The following is a 20,132-nucleotide window of genomic DNA, read 5'->3' on the forward strand; positions in this document are numbered from 1 at the left end:
CCTCGCGATAGCGTGTCGAACATGTTTTAACTTTCATCTTTAATTAATATCAAACACGTTACTTCGTTATCGCGGACGCCTTTTAATCGCGTCTTTTAATCATAATTGCGTAATCCACTACAATGCACTTCAATAAGCGATCGAACACATGTTTCTTGCATTTGATATCGTGATAAGAATTTACTAGTTTCCGTCTCGCTCGCATTCCTTCCTCTTCGCTCGAATTAATTTAAACCTCGAATTGATAGATCAAATTGAACCAACAAATAAATTTTGAAATTATACAGTTACGAATACTACTATTAATAAGTGAGGCTGCGTATTAACAAAGAAATTATAGAGAAATCTAAATTTACAGAAAATATAATTAATTTAATAGATTGTAAGGAATTTACAGTCTAAATTAATGAAAACTGTAAATAAATTACAATCTCATACAATGAAGACAATCAGATTATTAATTGGAATTAATAATCTGTGAGCTTTTTTTAATTGTGTTACGATCTAGATTAATCTTTAATTGAATTATGCTTTTTAATTTCATCTCTGTTCTTATTTCTCTTTCAATCACCATAAATGTGCAGAAAGCGCAAGAAACACACATTGTGAAATTGGATGAAAGTTAATTTTCTTAAACAAGTAGTTTATACAACGCCGTTGCGAAAATTAGACGTTACGAAAGTTAGGCGCAGATTAATTTCCTTAAGTTCTTCAGGAAATGGATCGGATCGCAGCTGGAGTCGACTCTCCGATTTTCTTTCGCAGGCATGAAGGAGTTCGTTGGCCTGGAGGAGGTCACCAAGCTCGACTTCCTGGTGATGCTGATCGCTGAGATCCTGGGCACGTTTCTGCTGGTCCTCATAGGCTGCGCTTCCTGCATCTCGTGGATAGTGACGATGCCACCGAACGTCTTGCACATCGCGTTCACCTTCGGCCTCGCGGTAGCGAGCTTAGCGCAGGTGAGTCATCACTGTCGCAAAAGTGAATAATTCTACGTGTAACAAAAATGAACGATTCTCCATACAGAACAAAAATTAATAGTAAAATATAATAAAAGATTGGCACAAAAATAAAATAAAAATACTCAAAATCTACTCAAGAAAAATTCTAAATTTAATATTTCTTATTCCGTTTGAAAATTATGAATTAAAATTTCAAATTTCATGCATAAAAATTCAAAATTTAAATTTCTTTATATTTTAATTAGTGTATCTGATATAATAAGTTTAAATAGAAAATAAATCGGACTTTAATTTTCTAATTTTAATTGCAATGCGATAGTACAACCGTAATCGTAAATTACTTGTAAGGGATAGCTTTGCGAATGTCTTGCGATATAAAATTTATAAAATTGGATTGCCAAAAATATTTTCACGTATAGCGCATTGAAAAATGGAAGTCGTCTTAGGCCTTCTCGTTCTTTCAACCTGTCAACCTTGGATATTTTGTCTGTTTGAGTATTCCCGAAATAAACACGAATTCATACATAAAAGACAATTAAAAAATTGTGATAAGAATATGTAAGGACGTATGTCAACTGCGATTTGCTCGTCCAGCATATTTATATTTTATGATGTTTCATGCAAATTCTTATCTTTGCTCATAAAAAAATATGTTTGTACACTTGGCTTCTTTCAAATTCGCTTCCTCGAATATTTTTTTAAATTTTTGTTTTCCCTGTTATTTACACAAAAAAAGAGATATATACGATTTGAAATTTGGCTTTTATTAATTAATGTTAATATTTATCATTTATTTGCGCATGAACTTTATGCAATATCGTAATTATGTGCGACAGCGGAAGCTCATTGCATAACGTTGTATTTCGAAAATTAGTGTACATTCTACGTTAACGGGTGCATCCGTTTTAAACAGAATTGTAATTAAGAAAGTAATTGTCGACTATGTGCAATAGATTATATAATAGTTGTTATCATAATACAGAATTAATACGCAAAGCGAGATATCTTTCCGTTAATTAAAATCCAAACCTTAATTAATTCGTAGAAAACATGATTTACGACGAACGCTTAATTCCAACTAGGAAATATTAAAGTCAGACAAAGCGACGTAGTTTCGCAAAAGAGAAGTTCACAAAAGACTTCCGCGCAGCGTACAGGAAGATTCTAAAAATGCCGAAAAAGAAATAGCATTATCAGGAGCGGATTAAGACTCCTGCTAACCCCTAGACATCTCTATTCAATCTTTGCTGTCCTCATTCAAGCCTCAAGTGTAACTTAAATTAATCAAGTTTTATATTCTGCAAATTCTGCTTTCCCCTTATATTATTTTATGTGAAAGATTTTAGTTGATTGCGTCAGCCACTACAAGATAAGTTTAAAAAAAAAAACTGTCTTACAAAACGCCGTCCTTCTAAATTTGCCGCCCCTAGACAATAGCCTAAATTAGGCTTGGGAGCTGATCCGGCCCTGAGCATTATCCTTCAGACGACGACATTTCAATCGTCCGCTCGGGAATTTGCATTTAGGAGAGAAACAAGCGCGTATCGTCACCTTGCTTTACGCCACGATTGACAATTAATTAACATACCTCGTAGTACTTTAACCTTTTCTTCTTCTGCATTTAAAAAAGAAAGAACTCGGTTCGATCGCGAATTTTCTTTATGAAGAGAATCGCGGACTGAGTGTTTCACGGTCGTTTTAGCGCTAATCAGCTTACCTATGTAAAACGCGAGGTATGCAATCCCAGACGAAATCACCGTTCCGCAAAGGTTTAAAGAGATAAGATAGTCACAGGTAAAAAAACGAGGTAATCTTTAATCACGTTTAGATCAAGATCGGATATCACGGAGGATACGCTCGTCTGCCGGGTCATATCGCGGATGATTAATTCTTATCGGTAGCGATCGCCTGAGATGCCTCATTACAAAATTGCGAAATCATCATTCGAGAGCCGTTTTTCTTCATTGCAATTTTCCATAATTCTACGCGCTCGGCGTATTGTACGTCGTGTCGATTGCATTTCGTACATTACGAATTAAAAGAGAAAAAAAAGTAAAGGGAAAAGAAATCTGTATTATGTGTAATAATAAAGAAAAGTATATGAAAACACACTTTTCTTTATTATTACACATAATATTATAGCATTACAATATTACGTTGCATTATTATTTTACTATAGTTATTATTATGATTAATTATTATTAATTATATTTATATATTTGTTCATTATTATTAATTATAATTATGTAATATATGTATATTTTTTAATAATAAAATTTCTTAAATACTTTTTGAATTTAGGATTCCATATTTTACTGCTTTTAAATACATTTTTTAATTTTAGGAAAAATAAATTCAGATTAATTATTACTCTGAAATCAACGATGAATTTATTACGAATTAAAAGAGAAAAAAAGTAAAGGAAAAAATATGTTTTATGTAATAATAAAGAAAAGTATGTTTTCATACATTTATTAATACATATTTTTTCCTTTACTTTTTTCTCTTTTAATTCGTAATAAATTCATCGTTGATTTCAGAGAAATAATTAATCTAAATTTATTTTTCCTAAAATAAAAAAAATGTATTTAAAAGCAATAAAATATAGAATCCTAAATTCAAAAAGTATTTAGGAAATTTTATAAAAATAAGATACATATATTTTATAACTATAATTAATAATGATGAACAAATATATAAATATAATTAATAATAATTAATTATAATAATAACTATAGTAAAATAATAATGCGACTCAATATTGTAATGTTCATAATATAATGATGCTTTCGTGCAGAAAAATATATGAAAGAGCACTTAGTGTTAAAAGGATAGAAATGAGAGAATTTTAAATTAATAACGGTATCACGCAGGTGAAATAAAAGCAAGATGTTTTTCTCTATTATTACGTTTCGTGGGCAAACGCGTCAAAAGATTCTAAAGAATCGTCCGGAGGCAAATTTTCGCAATACGCTTCTCACAAATTCCGTGCACTTCTACCATGAGTGCACTCTCGATATCGCCAGCGCGGATCGCCGCGCCGGTCGTTCATTGAGACAGATAAATAGACGAGAAGGAAGGGGAATCATCCTTAAATCGCGTTCGCGGCGAATCGTCCTTTCGAATTCGCGGGCTGACCTCGTCCTCGAAACAGTTTATAGCGCTGCTCTGTCGACACGCGAACTTTCGGGCGAGCGGAGCGGCCGCGCGGCCGATTTGTGAAGAGCACTCGTGCGGCCTCCTTTGTATCAATCAGAATCCACGCGACGCGATCACGGGGAGATGAATGGTCACCTCGTTAACTGGCTCGAATATTTTTCGCTGACGATTGTAGCTGGGCGTGGGAAGCCCGTGATAAATCGCCGCCTCGAACTCCGTTCGTGGACGTAAGACGTAACGAAAACGAAAGTAAAGTGTGCTCATTGTAATTAGCACTGACATTAATAAGCATCGTCGCGATAACGTTGGCTCCTTAATCCTGACAGTATTTCTTTTCTCTCCGAGAAAAATTAAAATATCTATATAGATATACGCCTCGTAGTTTACATAAATAACATAAAAGTTTATTAAATTTGATTAATTCTAATTTTAAAATGAGTAATTGAGTGTAATAAATTATAAAATCAGTATTAGCGTATTATGAATAGAATGTATTCTTCTCTAATGTATATTTAACATTAATTACGAATCTGATTACGTTTTAACGCGCCGGATTGGCGGATATTTAATTCTTCCCGTTCTCTCAGTCTTTTCAAATTGAATCCATCGTACCGAGCATTTTTCCCCCCGATTGTCCGGTCCGTTTTCCGCTGTCGAGCCGTGTGCCTCTCTCGTGAAAGGATCGTGAACTTCGGCTTAGCGACGGACGTTTTAATTGACGCACGCGGGCCGCACATGTGTGGGCCGCCCGGGCCCCGCGTGGTGGAAGGGTAAATAAGGCCGCCGATTCGCCCAAGGGGGTCTAACTCCGTCCGGAGATGGTGCAACTGTGCCCCGGGGGCTTCTGACAACCTACTCGAGAGATCCGGAGCTGGTGTGCCTGTCGAGATACTAGCGCTCACTATTATTCCGCCTGTGCGTCGCCCTTTTGATACTTTGCTTTCCGACAGCTCGCGGCGCGGATGTGACCGTCTATACGATGCTCTAAAAATCGCGTGGAGAGTTCTTTCTCTTCTCTTCGACAGAGAGAGAGAGAGAGAGAGAGAGAGAGAGGAGGGGGATAGATAATGAGATTCAGATTCGATTTTTAATTGAGAGCGACGATCGAAGGACGCCATGGGGGTTTGAAACAATCTGCTCTTTTGAAATCTTGAGAGAAACTGATTTCTCGAAATATATATAAAAGTTTGGCAAAATTGGATTTGCGTTAACTTTTTCAAGGTCTGATTCTAGTGTATCAAGTTTATATCTTATTTGAATTATTTTATTAGTATTTTTCAATAATTATCTTTGTATAAAATTCTCTAATCGCGTTAAATTGTTATTATTTTTACACGTTATATTATGAACATTACAATATTGCGTTACATTATTATTTTATCACGGTCATCATTAGAATTAATTATGATTAATTATATTTATGTACTTTTTTATATAAAATTTCTTAAATAATTTTTTTAAATTCGGGATTTTATATTTTACTGCTTTTAAACATTTTTTTTAATTTTAGGAAAAATAAATTTAGATTAATTATTACTCTGAAATCAACGATGAATTGATTTCGAATTGGGATATAAATTTCACAATTTATGTGACGATCCCACTTTTCCAAAACATTATTCGCACAATCTCAGATATTTCAACGTGATACGTACTCCTTTTATAATAATTTACACCTTTATAAGGTACTGATAAATTGATATTCTGAATATTAGAGTATTAAAATGATACTTTCCTTCCCTCAACTCCGATATATCCAATTATATCTCAATCGCGCCGTAATCATCTTACAGCACCGTTTAGCCACGCGTCGCCTCTCCTTCAAACGGCGACTCAATCGAAAATTCTCGAGATCTAAGACACGTTCTCGATCCGACTCGAGCTCCATTCAGAGAACGAGAAATGAATACCAAAAGTCTCTTTCGCTCTAACGGACGGTATTATCTCCGATGTTAGCGATCGGTTTTGTCATACCGTCGCTTTGCACAGCCGGCGTGAGGAACAAATGTTGATGACATTTGCGTGGCCGCTTATTATTTATAGCTTGGCTATTTTTTTTCTCTCTATCGTGGGATAAAAGTTATAATTTATACAAGTGCGCTATGCACGGCCGATCCTCGCTTAATAAGATAGCTATTGATAGAGAGAAATGTTAAGTGGCTTTTCTCTCGGCAGTAGAAAGAGTGAGACAGAGAGAAACTTGGACAAACGACGCATTATGAGTAAGCGTTGAAAAAATATTTGAGAGCCCGCGTGTTTATCTAGATGAAATAATTGTACAAGATAATTATCGTGGATCTGGTGCGCGATGAGAGATCTCGTGCTACACCGGTTGCATCAGCACAGCACGCCTGGTCTGCTCACGATTATTAAACGAATATATCGGTGATTAAGAATTAAGATTAATTTAGTATTTTGATTTCTGCATACGAAAAAATTTTATATAAATCCAACGGAACGTTTTTTAAGAAAATATATTGAAAAATATTGGATATTACATGATCGTTACGTCAACATTTACACTGGAAAAACATTCTGTAATATGAGTTAAAATGTAGTTTTGTCCAATTAAACGTCAGGGGCTGTCATTAATGAATGCGGTTGATTCAATTAAATTTTATTCATTCAACTATACTTGCTATGGTCTTTACTTTTAATCGTTTTGTTTCTTTAATACTGTTGCTGAATTAATAAGATATTTCCAATTGGATCGATGCCATTGATTCAAGAGGCATTTCTTTCAGCGTAGAATTCAACCAATTAATTTATTAATATATTTGCGATTTGAACACGGACATTTATTCAATCACTAATGTAATGTAAGTTATTAATGCGAGGTAACGACAATTCTTTCCTTTCTTTATTTAGGCTCCTTTTGTTTGCGTAATAATTCTTATGTTATAATGGGCCGTAAATAACATCCGTTCGTGAGTATGCTAATATTTCTTTTAGAGATTAATACGTGCTCGTGAAACGTGTATTCTTCCACGCGACACGGGTGTTCCCCGTGAGATGTAGGCCCGGCAAAAAGCACGTCGTGCACGTCGCACTTTTCATTAGCTTGCGAAACCCGCAATTCGCCGCGATTAAAATCGTGCAACCTTGCGTCCGTCGCCGGCGACACTCGTCTTTTTCTACTTCTTCGTCACGCCGAATTTATCCGCACGCAGTGTAGTCGTCCCTTCGTTATCTAAATGCTTTTTTACAACTAGTCTTGGGAAACTGAATCGAACAAATTATTAAACGTCCATCGCTCTCCTCTGACTGTAGGAATTTTCAATCTCCTCCTCGGAATTCATTGTTCGATACGATTCAATTAAAATCTGATGTTAATAAGATTTTTTTTTTATTTTCTATCTTGACAAAGTTTTTTTTAATTTTTTCAAATTTGAAGAAAAATTGATTCATAGATACGACATTGATATATATTGTAACAAATATTGGCAACGTCGAAAATTTGATTGGCCAATACTTTTAGTTTTAGAAAAGAAAAAGAGAAAGAAAATTGAAATCTTGCTTCGAAAAATTTGATTATTAACGATATTGGTGCACAATCCAGTGAATTTGGACTTCGCGAAGAGAATAAAGAGCAGCTCGCGAAAAGCTTGCGCAAACGTTATTATTAAAATCCCCTCGTGCATTTGCAACTTCGTGCAGTTCAACCATTCCTCATCCTGCGTTCTACCGTCTTTTTTGCACGGGTCGGTTAAGGATGGTGATATTAAAAAAAAAGAAAAGAGAGGAAGAAAAGAATGAAAGAAAGAAAGAAAGGGACGTCGCGAAAGGGAGGAGGTCGAAGGACGAGAGAGAGAGAGCGAGAGAGCGAAGAGAATGGGAAGAGCAGAGAATGAGAAAGTGTAAGAGAGAGAGAGAGAGAGAAAGGAAAGGAGGGAAGGGGGAGAGGCAGATCTGCAAAGTCACAGCCGATCCTGTTCTGTTCGAATGCAAATCGCACGCATCTCGCCCCGCATTATACGCAAATGCGCGGGCTCTTCAGCGCGCGAAGCGAGAGGAGCGAGGGGGCAGCTTGCTCTTGCGCAATGCGAGATGCAACGGCAGCGGATCGTCGGAAAACACTAGTCGTTAAACGAGAGGAGAGATCCCAAAAGGATCCCATCGACAAGCTGTGATCGACGATTCCTAGCCGGTCTTATCGTAAGCGCTTCGATAATATATTAGAATTAAAAGCTACCAGTCTAGATAAAGTTCCGTCCACTCTGTGCTTTTCACTACTTTGATGTGCATAACTGACACAAATTTCACAAAGCAACACTCGATTGTCGCGATAAAGTCGACGTGTCGTAAGACTTGACGAAAATTTCACTGAATTTCACGCCAATCTGACATCGCTGTAACATCGCATGTTACTTGGGATAAAATTAGCGTGTCTCGTCTTGACGAAATTTAGATAATAGCAATTTTTATAATAATAAGATAAAAATATTAATTAAAAATGTCGCGATTAAAAGTATTATTTGACGATCAATTCGACTGAATAAAACGTATGTGCATTACGTTGGCAACGCCCTGAAAAAAGTAATTTGGACTTTTATTATCCTTCCATTAAAGTTAATAAAAGTCCAAGTTACTTTTTTTTCAGGGCGTTGCCAACATAATGCACATACGTTTTATTCAGTCGAATTGATCGTCGCTCTATTTACAAGCCCGTTTGATTAAAATTGCATTTTAATTTAATGAAGTTGACATAATTAGGTGAATAATGACATAAAATTGGACGACGGTCGAAGAGGAGTTGTCGAAGTAAAAAAAAATTTTTTTTCCCCCTCTGACGCAAGGGAGTGTCTTATTAATTATCCGCACGCGCGGACGATAAGCATCTGGGTTTGCTCGCGCAATCGCACGAACTCAAATTTGCCACGAGCAAAAAAGAAAAGAGAATTATCCTCGCCATTTTCTCGCGTCTCGGACCGCTCATCTCGCCATTTTCAAAGCGAGATCAAATTGCGCGAGCAATGGGAATTATGATCCTTGCGGTTTGCGTCCGTCGCGTGACGTCAAATTAACGATCGCCTCTCGCTTTCTCGAGACCGTCATCGATCCACGATGCCTCGCTGATCATTGAATTTCTCGCATTTATTTTAATGTCGCTTTGTAATCTCGTGCCTCTCCGCGCGGAGATCTCCCGCCAGCTTTGATGCAATACGCGCCGTGACGCGCCGCATTGTTTTCTTTCGGAAGAATTTGCATAAAACTCGTGTGCCCGCCAATATTGATTTTAGAGCCGGGCCAAGGCTTTCGACACATTTAAGTTTCGATACTTCATTTTCTCCCGGGCGTTATGGTCTTGCGTCACATTTTTGCGACTCTTTTCGGCAGGCCGTCGCATTTTCCGAAATTTCATTTGTAACGATCTCGTTTAGCAAATTATACCAAACAAAAATCAGATTTCAGCAAAACTACAGATTGCAAAAAATTGTGAGCAAAGTGAGTACTTGTAAGTAGATTAATAAATTCGTACAAAAAGAAAAGCAAAATAAAATTATAATAATATATAAATTAGATGTATAAAAAATAAAATCAAAACAGCTTAGATTTCAATTAAAAAAAAATATATATATATAAATTAAAACCCAAAATTTGAAATTAATACAAATAATTTTTCGAGATATTTTTTTTTTTTTACAAAAATTTTAAAATTGTAATATTATTTGAAACCAAAATTTTTCATTGACTCATTAATCATTTCGCGTGGAGCCAACATTTTACGTGAAGTGAAGAAGAAATCGATAGAGCGATTTAGAAGCTTCGTGATGCAACAAATGGAAAATGATGACTATGGTTAAATGCGCGAGGCATTTAGAATAGAATTTATCTAAAACGATATCTGACTGCCGTGGTAGGTAAGAACGACGTATCCTTCGGCAAACATTAGAGTCATCTTGCTGGGGGCCTTTTCGGGCCCCGAGAGGGACCGCTCCCTCGTGCACGCGGCATCGTTGCGTAAGTCAGGCCTACAGGCGAAAGATCATTGTCCTACGCCTTGCAGCTCGTGTGCGTCACGCAGCCCAATTACGTCTCTACACGCAGGCCCGCACTGGAAAGGATAAGGAGAGATTGATGGATCCTAGAGATTGATGGGCCCGATGCCCGCGCCAATCGTATGCATCTTTAAGCGTCGATAACATTTGTTTGAAGGAACTCAACAATTCGACGGTCGAACGAATTCGTTTAATTAAATAATTATATCGATTTCACAATCGTGTCGTACTTATACAATTGAAAAGTGGACTCTGAAGTGTACTTTGTAGCAATCGTAAATTATGACACGCAATATGCAATTAACGAGATGAATTTGAGTAGAAAAATAAATTTTACGAATACTAATAAGAGATTGAAATTTGCTATTAATTGCTGTTCTTAATTAATTACTAAGAAGTGCTGTTTTTAATTGCTATCTCGTCAAGTAATTAAATTATTTGGAATAATTGGGAATTCAGATTAGAGAGAATCTTTCTTTTTCTTCTCTCTCTCTCTCTCTCTCTTTCTCTCTCTTTCCGAGGAGTCTGCGGATCCGATCCTGCGGCTCGGCGCTGCAGGAGCGCCGTCGACAACGTGTACAAATTTGTAACGGAACAGCGGTGCCAGACACCTTACGGTAATTACTGACAATACGTTGGCGGGGCCCATTATTTAATGCTCGCGCTCCGTCGTATTTAACTCTCGAACGAGTCGACGGACGATGACGGTCTCCGTCTCGAAAAGGAGAGAGAGACGCGTAATTTGCGTCGTAAATTTGCACGCATCTCCTCGTTAATGCCTCGATCCCTCGATCCCTTCTCGCGATATTGGCGTGAAACACTTTCTCGACGTCTCAATCTCTCCCTCGTTCCTTCGCTACTATTTATTATCATTATCGTCTTGGGTTTACGGCGCTTTATCGCGGCCGTGATTCGAACTCGTGCGAAAATAATAAATAAACAACGATTAAATTTATCTCGACTTACATTGACTGTCTGACGCGACGAGACGCGTCGAATGAATCACAATACGATTCGCTGGAGTCGCGAATACGTCACCGTCGTTATCACTGTTAGCTCGCTATATCGCGGGTATCGCGTCACGACATTTCGCTATTGTCCAGTTTCGAAAGAGTAAAGTTGAAAGGGGTCAGCGGCTCTCGTGGGATCAAACGCGCTTTTTCCCCTTCGCATGCGCTTGTGGCTTATGAAAGTCTGTGGTTTTACCGCGAATTCGGCAGCCTTCGGTCTCTGTCGTTTGGAGATGAGAATAAAAGATGATCCCCCTCGGTGGAGCCTGCGGTGAAACTGATTCAAGGCGATCAGCTTTGCCTATCGCCTACATTATTCTACGAAGGAGTCCGAGGGACAATTTACCGCGCGCGCACGAGCCTCCTTGCACCTGCCGCTCGCCGCTAATTCGTGACGAAGTTTGAGCAACGCGTGTTACACGTGCACGCGCTTGTTTGCGCGAAAAAGGAACGCGGCACGTGTACGACGCGAATATGCATCTTCAGGTTCGGATTTATTCCCCTTCGCGATGAGTTGAGTTGCGTCCGTCGGGCCGTAAGACACGGCAGATTAATAATGCGTCGACGATGTGCTCACGATTTCATTATTTTATTTTACTTTGATATTATGTAATTAATTTAGAGTCGCAATGAATACTCGGCAACTATTCGGCTGTGTACCGAATAATTTTCAAAGTAAAAATAGGAGGAAATTTTGGAAATGGTGCGTGTTCAATCGCAGGATGCATTTTGTGCCCGAATAAATACTTAATTTATTTGCATGGCTAATAAAATTGAATTATATAAAACACTGTTATATAATGTATACATTTATTTAGTACAGTTTTAAATTGAAGAGGTAGTTTTAATAAAAATAAATTTTAACTTATTGTATCAACGAAACAAGATTGCACATTGTAAGATTTTAATACATTTTTTGTGAAGCGAAATAATCGTCATTAATTCAAATATATTTATTTTTATCAAAAAATAAAAAGTTTGAATTTTTTTAACAATAAATGCTTAAGAATAATAATAATGTTTTTTTATAGAAACAATAGTATTCAAACTAAATAGTTTCTATCTGTGCCGATTATACTATTCGTTGCATCTCTACTAATTATATTATATAATTATCAAATGTGATCAATTTAATAGTAATAAAATATAATTACACATTGTCGAACTATTTCATATTTATCTAAATTATTGTGATTGCCGCGTTAACATATGTATCGTTCTTTATTTTATCAGCCATTATTCCATTGTTCATCATTTATCCTGTCAAATGCTGTGCAACGGCGCGCGGTATTGTCCCCTTCGAATCCGATCCTGCGCTCTCCGGAGGCGGGAGCATATGACCGCGGGCTGTGGGTCGCAAGGCCCCGGGGGCGCGAAACCGCGAGATAATTCGAGATCGTGCCGATCTACGGCGGACCGGAACGGATGTCGGGAATTAATTTTATTTTTCATTTGACCTCTCTAATTTGAGAACGTTAAAGAAACCGCGCGAGGGATTCAATCCCCCAATCGGCTGAAATGACTGTCCTGAAGAAATTGCCACACTTCTCAGATAACTTCACTTTCATTGAAGATTTAAGATCAAGCATGGGCTTCTGAACAGCCGCAAATGACCGTCCCGAAGATTCTTAGAACGGCCGATCCCGCACTTTTCACTTAACTTCACCGAAAGACAAGATTTAGCACGTAAAAGATCTGCGTGTGGGCCATCATCGAGTTAACGAAAACAAAAGAGAACTTTCGAACTCGCCGCACTTTTCATTTAATTTCATCGAGAAAATAAAGATTTAAAAGTCCGAGGCTGACGGACAATTAAGATCTCTCTCTCTCTCTCTCTCTCTCTCTCTCTCTCTCTCTCTTTCTGCGTGAGTCACAATCTTCCTTTCGAACAATCGCATTTGGCGGAGGAACACGAGAGATTTCGGGAGCGTGCGCGCGGGGGGCGGGGGGAGGGCTGCGGCAAAGTAAGGCCTGCCGAAATACCTATGTGCAAATTCCGCACGGGTGTCCGGGGGGGTCCGTTTATTACTTTTCTCGGAACAGCGTCGCGAAGACAAGGCCGATGAGTCGCGGAAAGTGGCATAACTTTCCCTTTTTAGAGCGCGCTTTATATATGCCTCGTGTTCCATAGGGCCCGAAATGGAGTCACGCGTCACGCGAGCACGTGTCAATTAAAAGCCGCGCGACGCGGGAATTTTTCATTTCATCCGGCGAGGCCACGCGTTGCACGATCCTTCGGGACCCCACGTACAAAAGAATCAATTCTCGGCCAAAATCTTTTATTAAGGAGACTCTCATTAAAGAGGAACTCTCTCTCTCTCTCTTTCTCTCTCTCGTCGAAGTTAAAAGCGGCCGCTTCAGGGACACCCTGTACACATTCGCGATACTTTTTCTTTCCCACGATATATATGTATACATGTATAAAACTCATCGAATCTCACTGTTAGACGAGTCTCTTACGCGAATTTTGGATGAAGGGCGACGCAAATTCGCGGATACCTCGCGGATGCTGCGACGGGAATCGCGGGCGCATTGGCGGGGACCAACAGGATTGAGAGAGATAAAGGGACAAAAGAGAAGAAAGGGAGAGAGAGAGAGAAAGAGAGAACACTTGCGTAATCGTGGTCGGCGCATATGTGTGCCGATCGCCCGCGGCGAGCCGAGACCTTGCCGGCGTGCATGAGAACTGGGCCGCGGTGCTTCGTATCCCGGGTCCAGCGGCTGGTCCAAGCCGAGGGACTTAGACGAGCCCGACTTAGACGAGCCCGGCGACGCCGCGGAGTCTGCGGAGTCTGCGGAGTCTGCGGACTCTTGCGTACCGGATTAATCCGAAGAATTATATGATTGATCGGGATGCCTTTCTACGCGAAAAGAGAGATACTGCTCTCGCATTGTTCCGAGACAACTACCCGACGTAGAGAGCGTCCAAGAATTTTTATTTAGATCGGCGTGTTGTATCGCACGTCTCGTTGTAAAATGATACATTCGATTATTCAGAGTGTAAATGAGTAAGTGTCGGTTTTTAAAATTTTTCCTCATCGATCAAATTAAAATTAAAAAGAAAAATTTATATGACCATTGATCTGGAAATGCTTAACTTTTGAGGAACAGAGGAATTTTATTGTGAAATGTCTTGTGTAAATTATCTTGAAAACGAAGCAATTTATTTTATGTCGAAATATGCCAGAATAAAGTATATATAAAAATGTCTCTTTGATTTTTGACAGTTCTACGTTAGCTTTCATATGCAGAATAATTAAACGAATCATATCGTAAGAAAAAAAAAATCAATCCACTTTAAAAAAAATGAAGAAATCTTTATATAACTTTGAAAAATCGATTGTTTCGCAAATTAATTTTCCTTTTATTTATCCCCCTTCAAACTATAATTTTTGCTCGAAACGTTTGTTCGTGAATTACTTCGTTTTTAAGAAATTCCACTGTTTCTCGATAAAACCTTTCAAAATTATAAGCGTTTCTAGATTCAAGTTATGCATGAAAATCGCCGACTCGCGTAAAAGTCTCGCCTGGTCTCCCTTCGCTCCGCATGCACTTGGCGCGAGACGCGACCGCGCCTCTTGATAATCGACGTTATTATTAATGTAAAGTGTTTGCGTTAATATCAGGTTGAAGTTTAGAGCAATTTGCTAAGTGAGTCGACAAGCAGGTTTACAAGCAATTTGTATTGTGCTAATTATACACATGAATTAGATCGGTTCGCGTTCACCTATCGCGTTCACCATCTGCTATTGACTAGCAACCACGCGCAATGTCGCTGTGAATCAAACATCGACTGCTCTAGCTGCGCCACGTTTACGCGACAGAGTTAAAGGATCTTGTGCATTAACAAATGTGCGTATCGAGACTATGAACGCACGCGAAACCTATCGTTATATTATATTTTTATCTGTCGTCTGCTTTTAAATTACTTTTTATTTTACTATCTGTATTAATTTGCATATAATGTACCGTGGCGCGACATCCTTACCGAAATACTTTCGCAAAAATAGACGTAGCTGCAAAAAACATGCCGCGCATCCAACTATCTACGAGAAGGTCAGACGTGCTCGAGATCGTCTCGAATCGTTCATGCGATCTTTGCGTAATTATGCGCCGGGTACGTAAAGGGAATTTACAAGCGGACGTAACACACACGGTACAAGATTGTCAAAACGCCGCGGCGATGTTGATCGTTGAGAAACTGAGAGAAATTTGAGAAATAAATTCTCTTTCTTTCTTTCTTCACAGCGGGCCGAGCGCGCGTGGGACGTCGTAATTGCGAAACAGGCTTTAGAAATTTTCTCACGCCCTGAGTTTCATTAGAACGCAAGCTCGCCGATATCGAGAAGTGGATCGTAAACTATTCCCGCAATAGTCTCTAACAGAAGATACAACAACGGCGTGACATAATCGTAACCAGAACTGACAAAGTGGCGAACTTTAAAATTATCGATGCGTTTCGACCGAAAAGTACCTTGTTTCCTGATCTGCGTGTTTTAGATTATATTGTAAAACGTAATTGTCACATTAATGTTAATGCTGTAATTGATATTATAATTATTATGTATATGTTATGTGTATTTAATTCTACACAGAGAGAAAAAATTGTAGTGGCGGCAACTATAAGGGGACAATCATACCAATTTAATTAATAGAATTATAATTTATAGTTAAGCAAACTATATTACAGTTACTGCAACTAAGTTAGTGATTAAGAAAACTAATAAAAAATCGTTGTAATTAATATATTAGATAGTATATCGCAACTATTTTTATTAGTTCTCTTAATCACTAACTCAGTTGCAGTAACTATAATATAGTTCGCTTAACTATAAATTATAATTCTGTTAACTAAAATGGTATGGTTGTTTTTTTATAGTTGCCACCACTACAATTTAGTTAATAAAATTATAATTTATAGTTAAGCCAACTATGTTATAGTTACTGCAACTAAGTTAGTGATTAAGAGAACTAATAAAAAATAGTTGTAATTAATATATTAGATAGTATACTGCAACTATCTTTATTAGTTCTCTTAATCACTAACTTAGTTGCAGTAACTATAATATAGTTCGCTTAACTATAAATTATAATTCTGTTAACTAAATTGGTATGGTTGTTCTTTTATAGTTGTCGCCACTACAATTTAGTTAATAGAATTATAATTTATAGTTAAGTCAACTATGTTATAGTTACTGCAACTAAGTTAGTGATTAAGAGAACTAATAAAAAATAGTTGTAATTAATATATTAGATAGTATACTTCAACTATTTTTATTAATTCTCTTAATCACTAACTTAGTTGCAGTAACTATAATATAGTTCGCTTAACTATAAATTATAATTCTATTAATTAAAATGGTATGGTTGTCCCTTTATAGTTGCCGCCGCTACAATTTTTTCCCTCAGTGTATAGGAGAAAGTGCCAGAGAACTTGTAAAGATTTATTAACGACGTCATACCTTTTGTCTATTTTAGGCTCTAGGTCCGATTTCCGGCTGTCACGTAAACCCGGCCGTGTCGTTCGGCCTATTGATCAGCGGAAATTGCAGTCTCCTCAAAACCATCTGTTACATAGTCTGCCAGTGTTGCGGCGCTATTGCCGGATCCGCTATTCTCAAGGTACGTAGAATCTAATCTAAAGTTACCTGTAACCCTGTTTTTTCCTTTTCTTGTTTTTTTCTTTAAGAATTCGAGAAAGTTAATCTAAATCCATATTTGTTAATTTCGAAATTGATTTTCAAAAAAGATTCTCCGAGTAAAAGCGAGAAATGCGGATGAGAAACGACTGAATTGGATGGCGATTTAGGTTTATTCGATTCAGTTATTTCGCTAGACGGGAAGGAGGGAGTTGTGTGAATTGATCCTCCTCTTCCACTGTCACTTAAAATTGAAATTCCTTCCTTACTTCACTCCTGAAACTGGCTGAAATTATTTAGAATTAAAATCGCTGGACATCGTCGACGGTGCGTTGCATAAGTCACACATAAAACGCACTCGGGGAGATCGCCGGCGCGTCGCGCATCCAACGTTTCCATTTTAAGCGCACCTACGTTCCTTACACGCGCGTAATCACAATGATCGACCGAAGCGTGAAATTGATCGTTGATAGCCTGTCATTTCGATTTGGCGCGGGGCCCCGAAAGTGCCCCTTCTTACTCGTATCAATTAAATTGCCGTTGCGCAAGGTCAAGGTCCGCCTCTCCCTTCCGTCCCTTTCCCCCGCTCGACCCGTACACGCCCGTTACATCAGAAACTGGTCGCGGCAGCTGGATGATCACGCGAGGGGACGGCGACGGCGCGCACGTGCGTGCGTGTACGATAGTAATTTGCGAATCCTTTATAACCTGATTTCATTTCGACGGATATGCCGACATTAATTGCTTTATTTTCGTGCTCCCCGTCCTCGTAATCTAATTTATAGTAAAGACAAACCTTTTAATAAACGTATGTAACAAAATGGAGAACACTGTCTATTTTGCGTCTAACCCTCAGTGTGCTGCACACTGGATTAAAATCGCCCGAGCCGATTTTCACACGCCTTTGAGTGATTATTGCAAAATATCTTTTGTGCTACGACTTTTCCAACCTTTGCACCGGAAAATTCTTTTTTTTCCGTCTTTAAACGATTGATTTAAAAAAAAATTAATTAAAATCGACGAATTGCAACACGAGATATAAGCAACAGAAACGCGCGGGTGAAAAATACCCAGTGTGTACACAGAGGGGGAATTGCTGGGAAAGATCGTTTACCGTAAACGATTTGAAATCATCCTTCGGACAATCTTATCTATTACAGTTTCGATCTTCATAAAAATATATCTCTCTTCGATTGGTCTAATCAAAGCGTTCTTTCGTCCAGCTGATCATACCCAAGACACAAGCCTCCCACGGCCTAGGCGTCACCGCGTTGCATCCCGACGTGACCGCGGGTCAGGGTTTAGGAATGGAAATAATCATCACGTTCCTGCTGGTGCTGGTCGTGCACGCCGTCACGGATCCCAAGAGGACCGACGCGAAGGGTTGGGCCCCGCTCGCGATTGGCCTGACGATCTCGGTGGCCCATATGGCGGCGGTGCCCATCACCGGCAGCAGCATGAACCCCGCCAGGAGTCTAGGCCCGGCCGTGGTGGACGACAAGTACGTGAATCTATGGGTTTACTGGATAGGCCCGCTCGTCGGCGGTGGCATAGCCGGTTTGGTGTACAGGATGGGCCTGAAGGCCAACAAGGAGGACGACGAGGGCTCGTACGACTTCTGAAGGCAACTTGCCGCGCGAGATGGACTCTAATATGTAATAATGTCTCGTGAAGACTGGGAGGTTTTCTGGGTGTAAATAAAAAAATAGAATTTTGTGTGGATGACGATGGTGATCGCGAGACGGTTTCGCGATCTTCATCCGTTGCATTTAACAAGATTATGTTCGCGAGAAATTTGTAAGTGGTAGTTCTGAATGAAATTGAACGCCCTGCAGATTAAAGGGGATCGAAATGCTAGGCACTCGACGAGGAAAGAAAATTGGTTCACTCATCAAAATTATATTGTAAATTTCCCCTTTTATTCGACATTCTTCCGGGAATATTTTTATTTTATCTAGAAATCTGTTAATTATATCATTCGGTATCAAATGTTATCTAGTTTCTTATTTCTAGTGCTTTTTAACTGATGGCGTTCGACCGGAAAAAAAAAACAGAAATATGTCGACATTGTTGTATAATACATATAACGTACAAAAAATTTAGCAAAATTATAATATTAATATTTCGACAACATTATCACTAAATTATTACTGCGGAGTAAGAGATGCGTGTGATAATATCACACAAATAATGTAGATATTATCAGATTAATGTCTTTTCTTAGAAATTTTGCTTTCTCTTAAAAAATTGGAACTAAAAAGTGTTCTCTTAACTGCAGAGAAAGATTTCTTCAATCATTATCGTCAGTGTAATATCAACGCGACACCGATACATAAATCGGAGATCATTTATCATTCGATAAATCGACACCCTCGTGTCTCGAATGAATCCTACATCCGCTATTTGGTACTTCGCTAATCCGAGTTTTGTATATATTAACTTAAGCTAGTTTATGTATAGCGATAGACCGAACGTATTATCTAGCATAAAGTGTACTTAACGTAGTCTAGAATTTAATTATTTACAGCGTACCTACGTCGGATGACAGCACTAACAAATATACTCTTTACCAACACCTGCATTTTTATTTCAACAGATTCTTCCCTATTTTCGAAATAAGAATAACAGTTCTAAGCAGGGACTGGAAGTCGTTACTTCTTCGTTACTTTTATTTTTTTTTTATAATAACGATTTGGTAATGACGTTACAATTTTTTGTTATCACACAAAAAAAATAAATTCTTAAAGCGATGCATAAATGCTTTAAGAATATTTTATGCTTAGAATAGCGCCAAGACTAAATAATCTTTGATTAAGAATAAATTATTCTTAAAAAAAAAAGCGAAAAGATATTCTTAATTGAAAACAAATTTTACTTTATTTAAAGAATAGAATTCCCTTCGCGTTTAACATTAAATATACAATAATAATTGTATTAGGATTATTTTTTCTTCAATGCGGGCGGGTCTGCTGCGGCGGATTCATTGCACATTACATTCATGTTGTTTGTCGATAGCAGATCCGCTGCGATAGATCCGTCGCGCCTGTCTGACGGGACCATGTGCGGTCAACGACCCGAGTGGGGCTTTAACAGAAACGGCATGCACGCGCGCATTAGGCAAGCGGAATCTCTCGATCTGCACGAGACCACCGCAACAACTTTTAGGGAGATTTTCTTGCATTGCACTCCGTTACAAAATCTCGTAATTCATTTGCAGAGTTGGGTAATTAAAAAATTAAAAGTTAATAACTTTTCACTTAACTTAGTTAATTTTAAATGATTTAATTTTTGACTTTAACTAGTTATTTTGGAAACACATGGACTTTAATTATTAACTTTTTACCAAAGTTAAAAATTTATTTG

The 20,132-nt window shown here is 38.2% G+C and overlaps 1 protein-coding gene across 3 annotated transcripts in view; it reads left to right on the forward strand.

Annotated features, from left to right (window-relative positions):
• LOC105199101 (aquaporin AQPAn.G) overlaps positions 1-19,344 on the forward strand; it is a 33,740-nt gene extending 14,396 nt beyond the window's left edge. For all 3 annotated transcript variants that reach the window (XM_026139578.2, XM_039457643.1, XM_026139579.2), the window contains 3 exons: positions 766-959; positions 16,609-16,752; positions 17,993-19,344. In XM_026139578.2, the coding sequence (XP_025995363.1) occupies positions 766-959; positions 16,609-16,752; positions 17,993-18,391 (737 nt within the window). In that variant the 3' untranslated portion in view covers positions 18,392-19,344. The remainder of the gene's footprint in view (positions 1-765; positions 960-16,608; positions 16,753-17,992) is intronic.
• Positions 19,345-20,132: the final 788 nt, after the last annotated feature.

The sequence above is a fragment of the Solenopsis invicta genome, chromosome 14 (assembly GCF_016802725.1).
Source record: "Solenopsis invicta isolate M01_SB chromosome 14, UNIL_Sinv_3.0, whole genome shotgun sequence".
In the NCBI taxonomy this organism is placed as follows: Eukaryota; Metazoa; Arthropoda; class Insecta; order Hymenoptera; family Formicidae; genus Solenopsis; species Solenopsis invicta.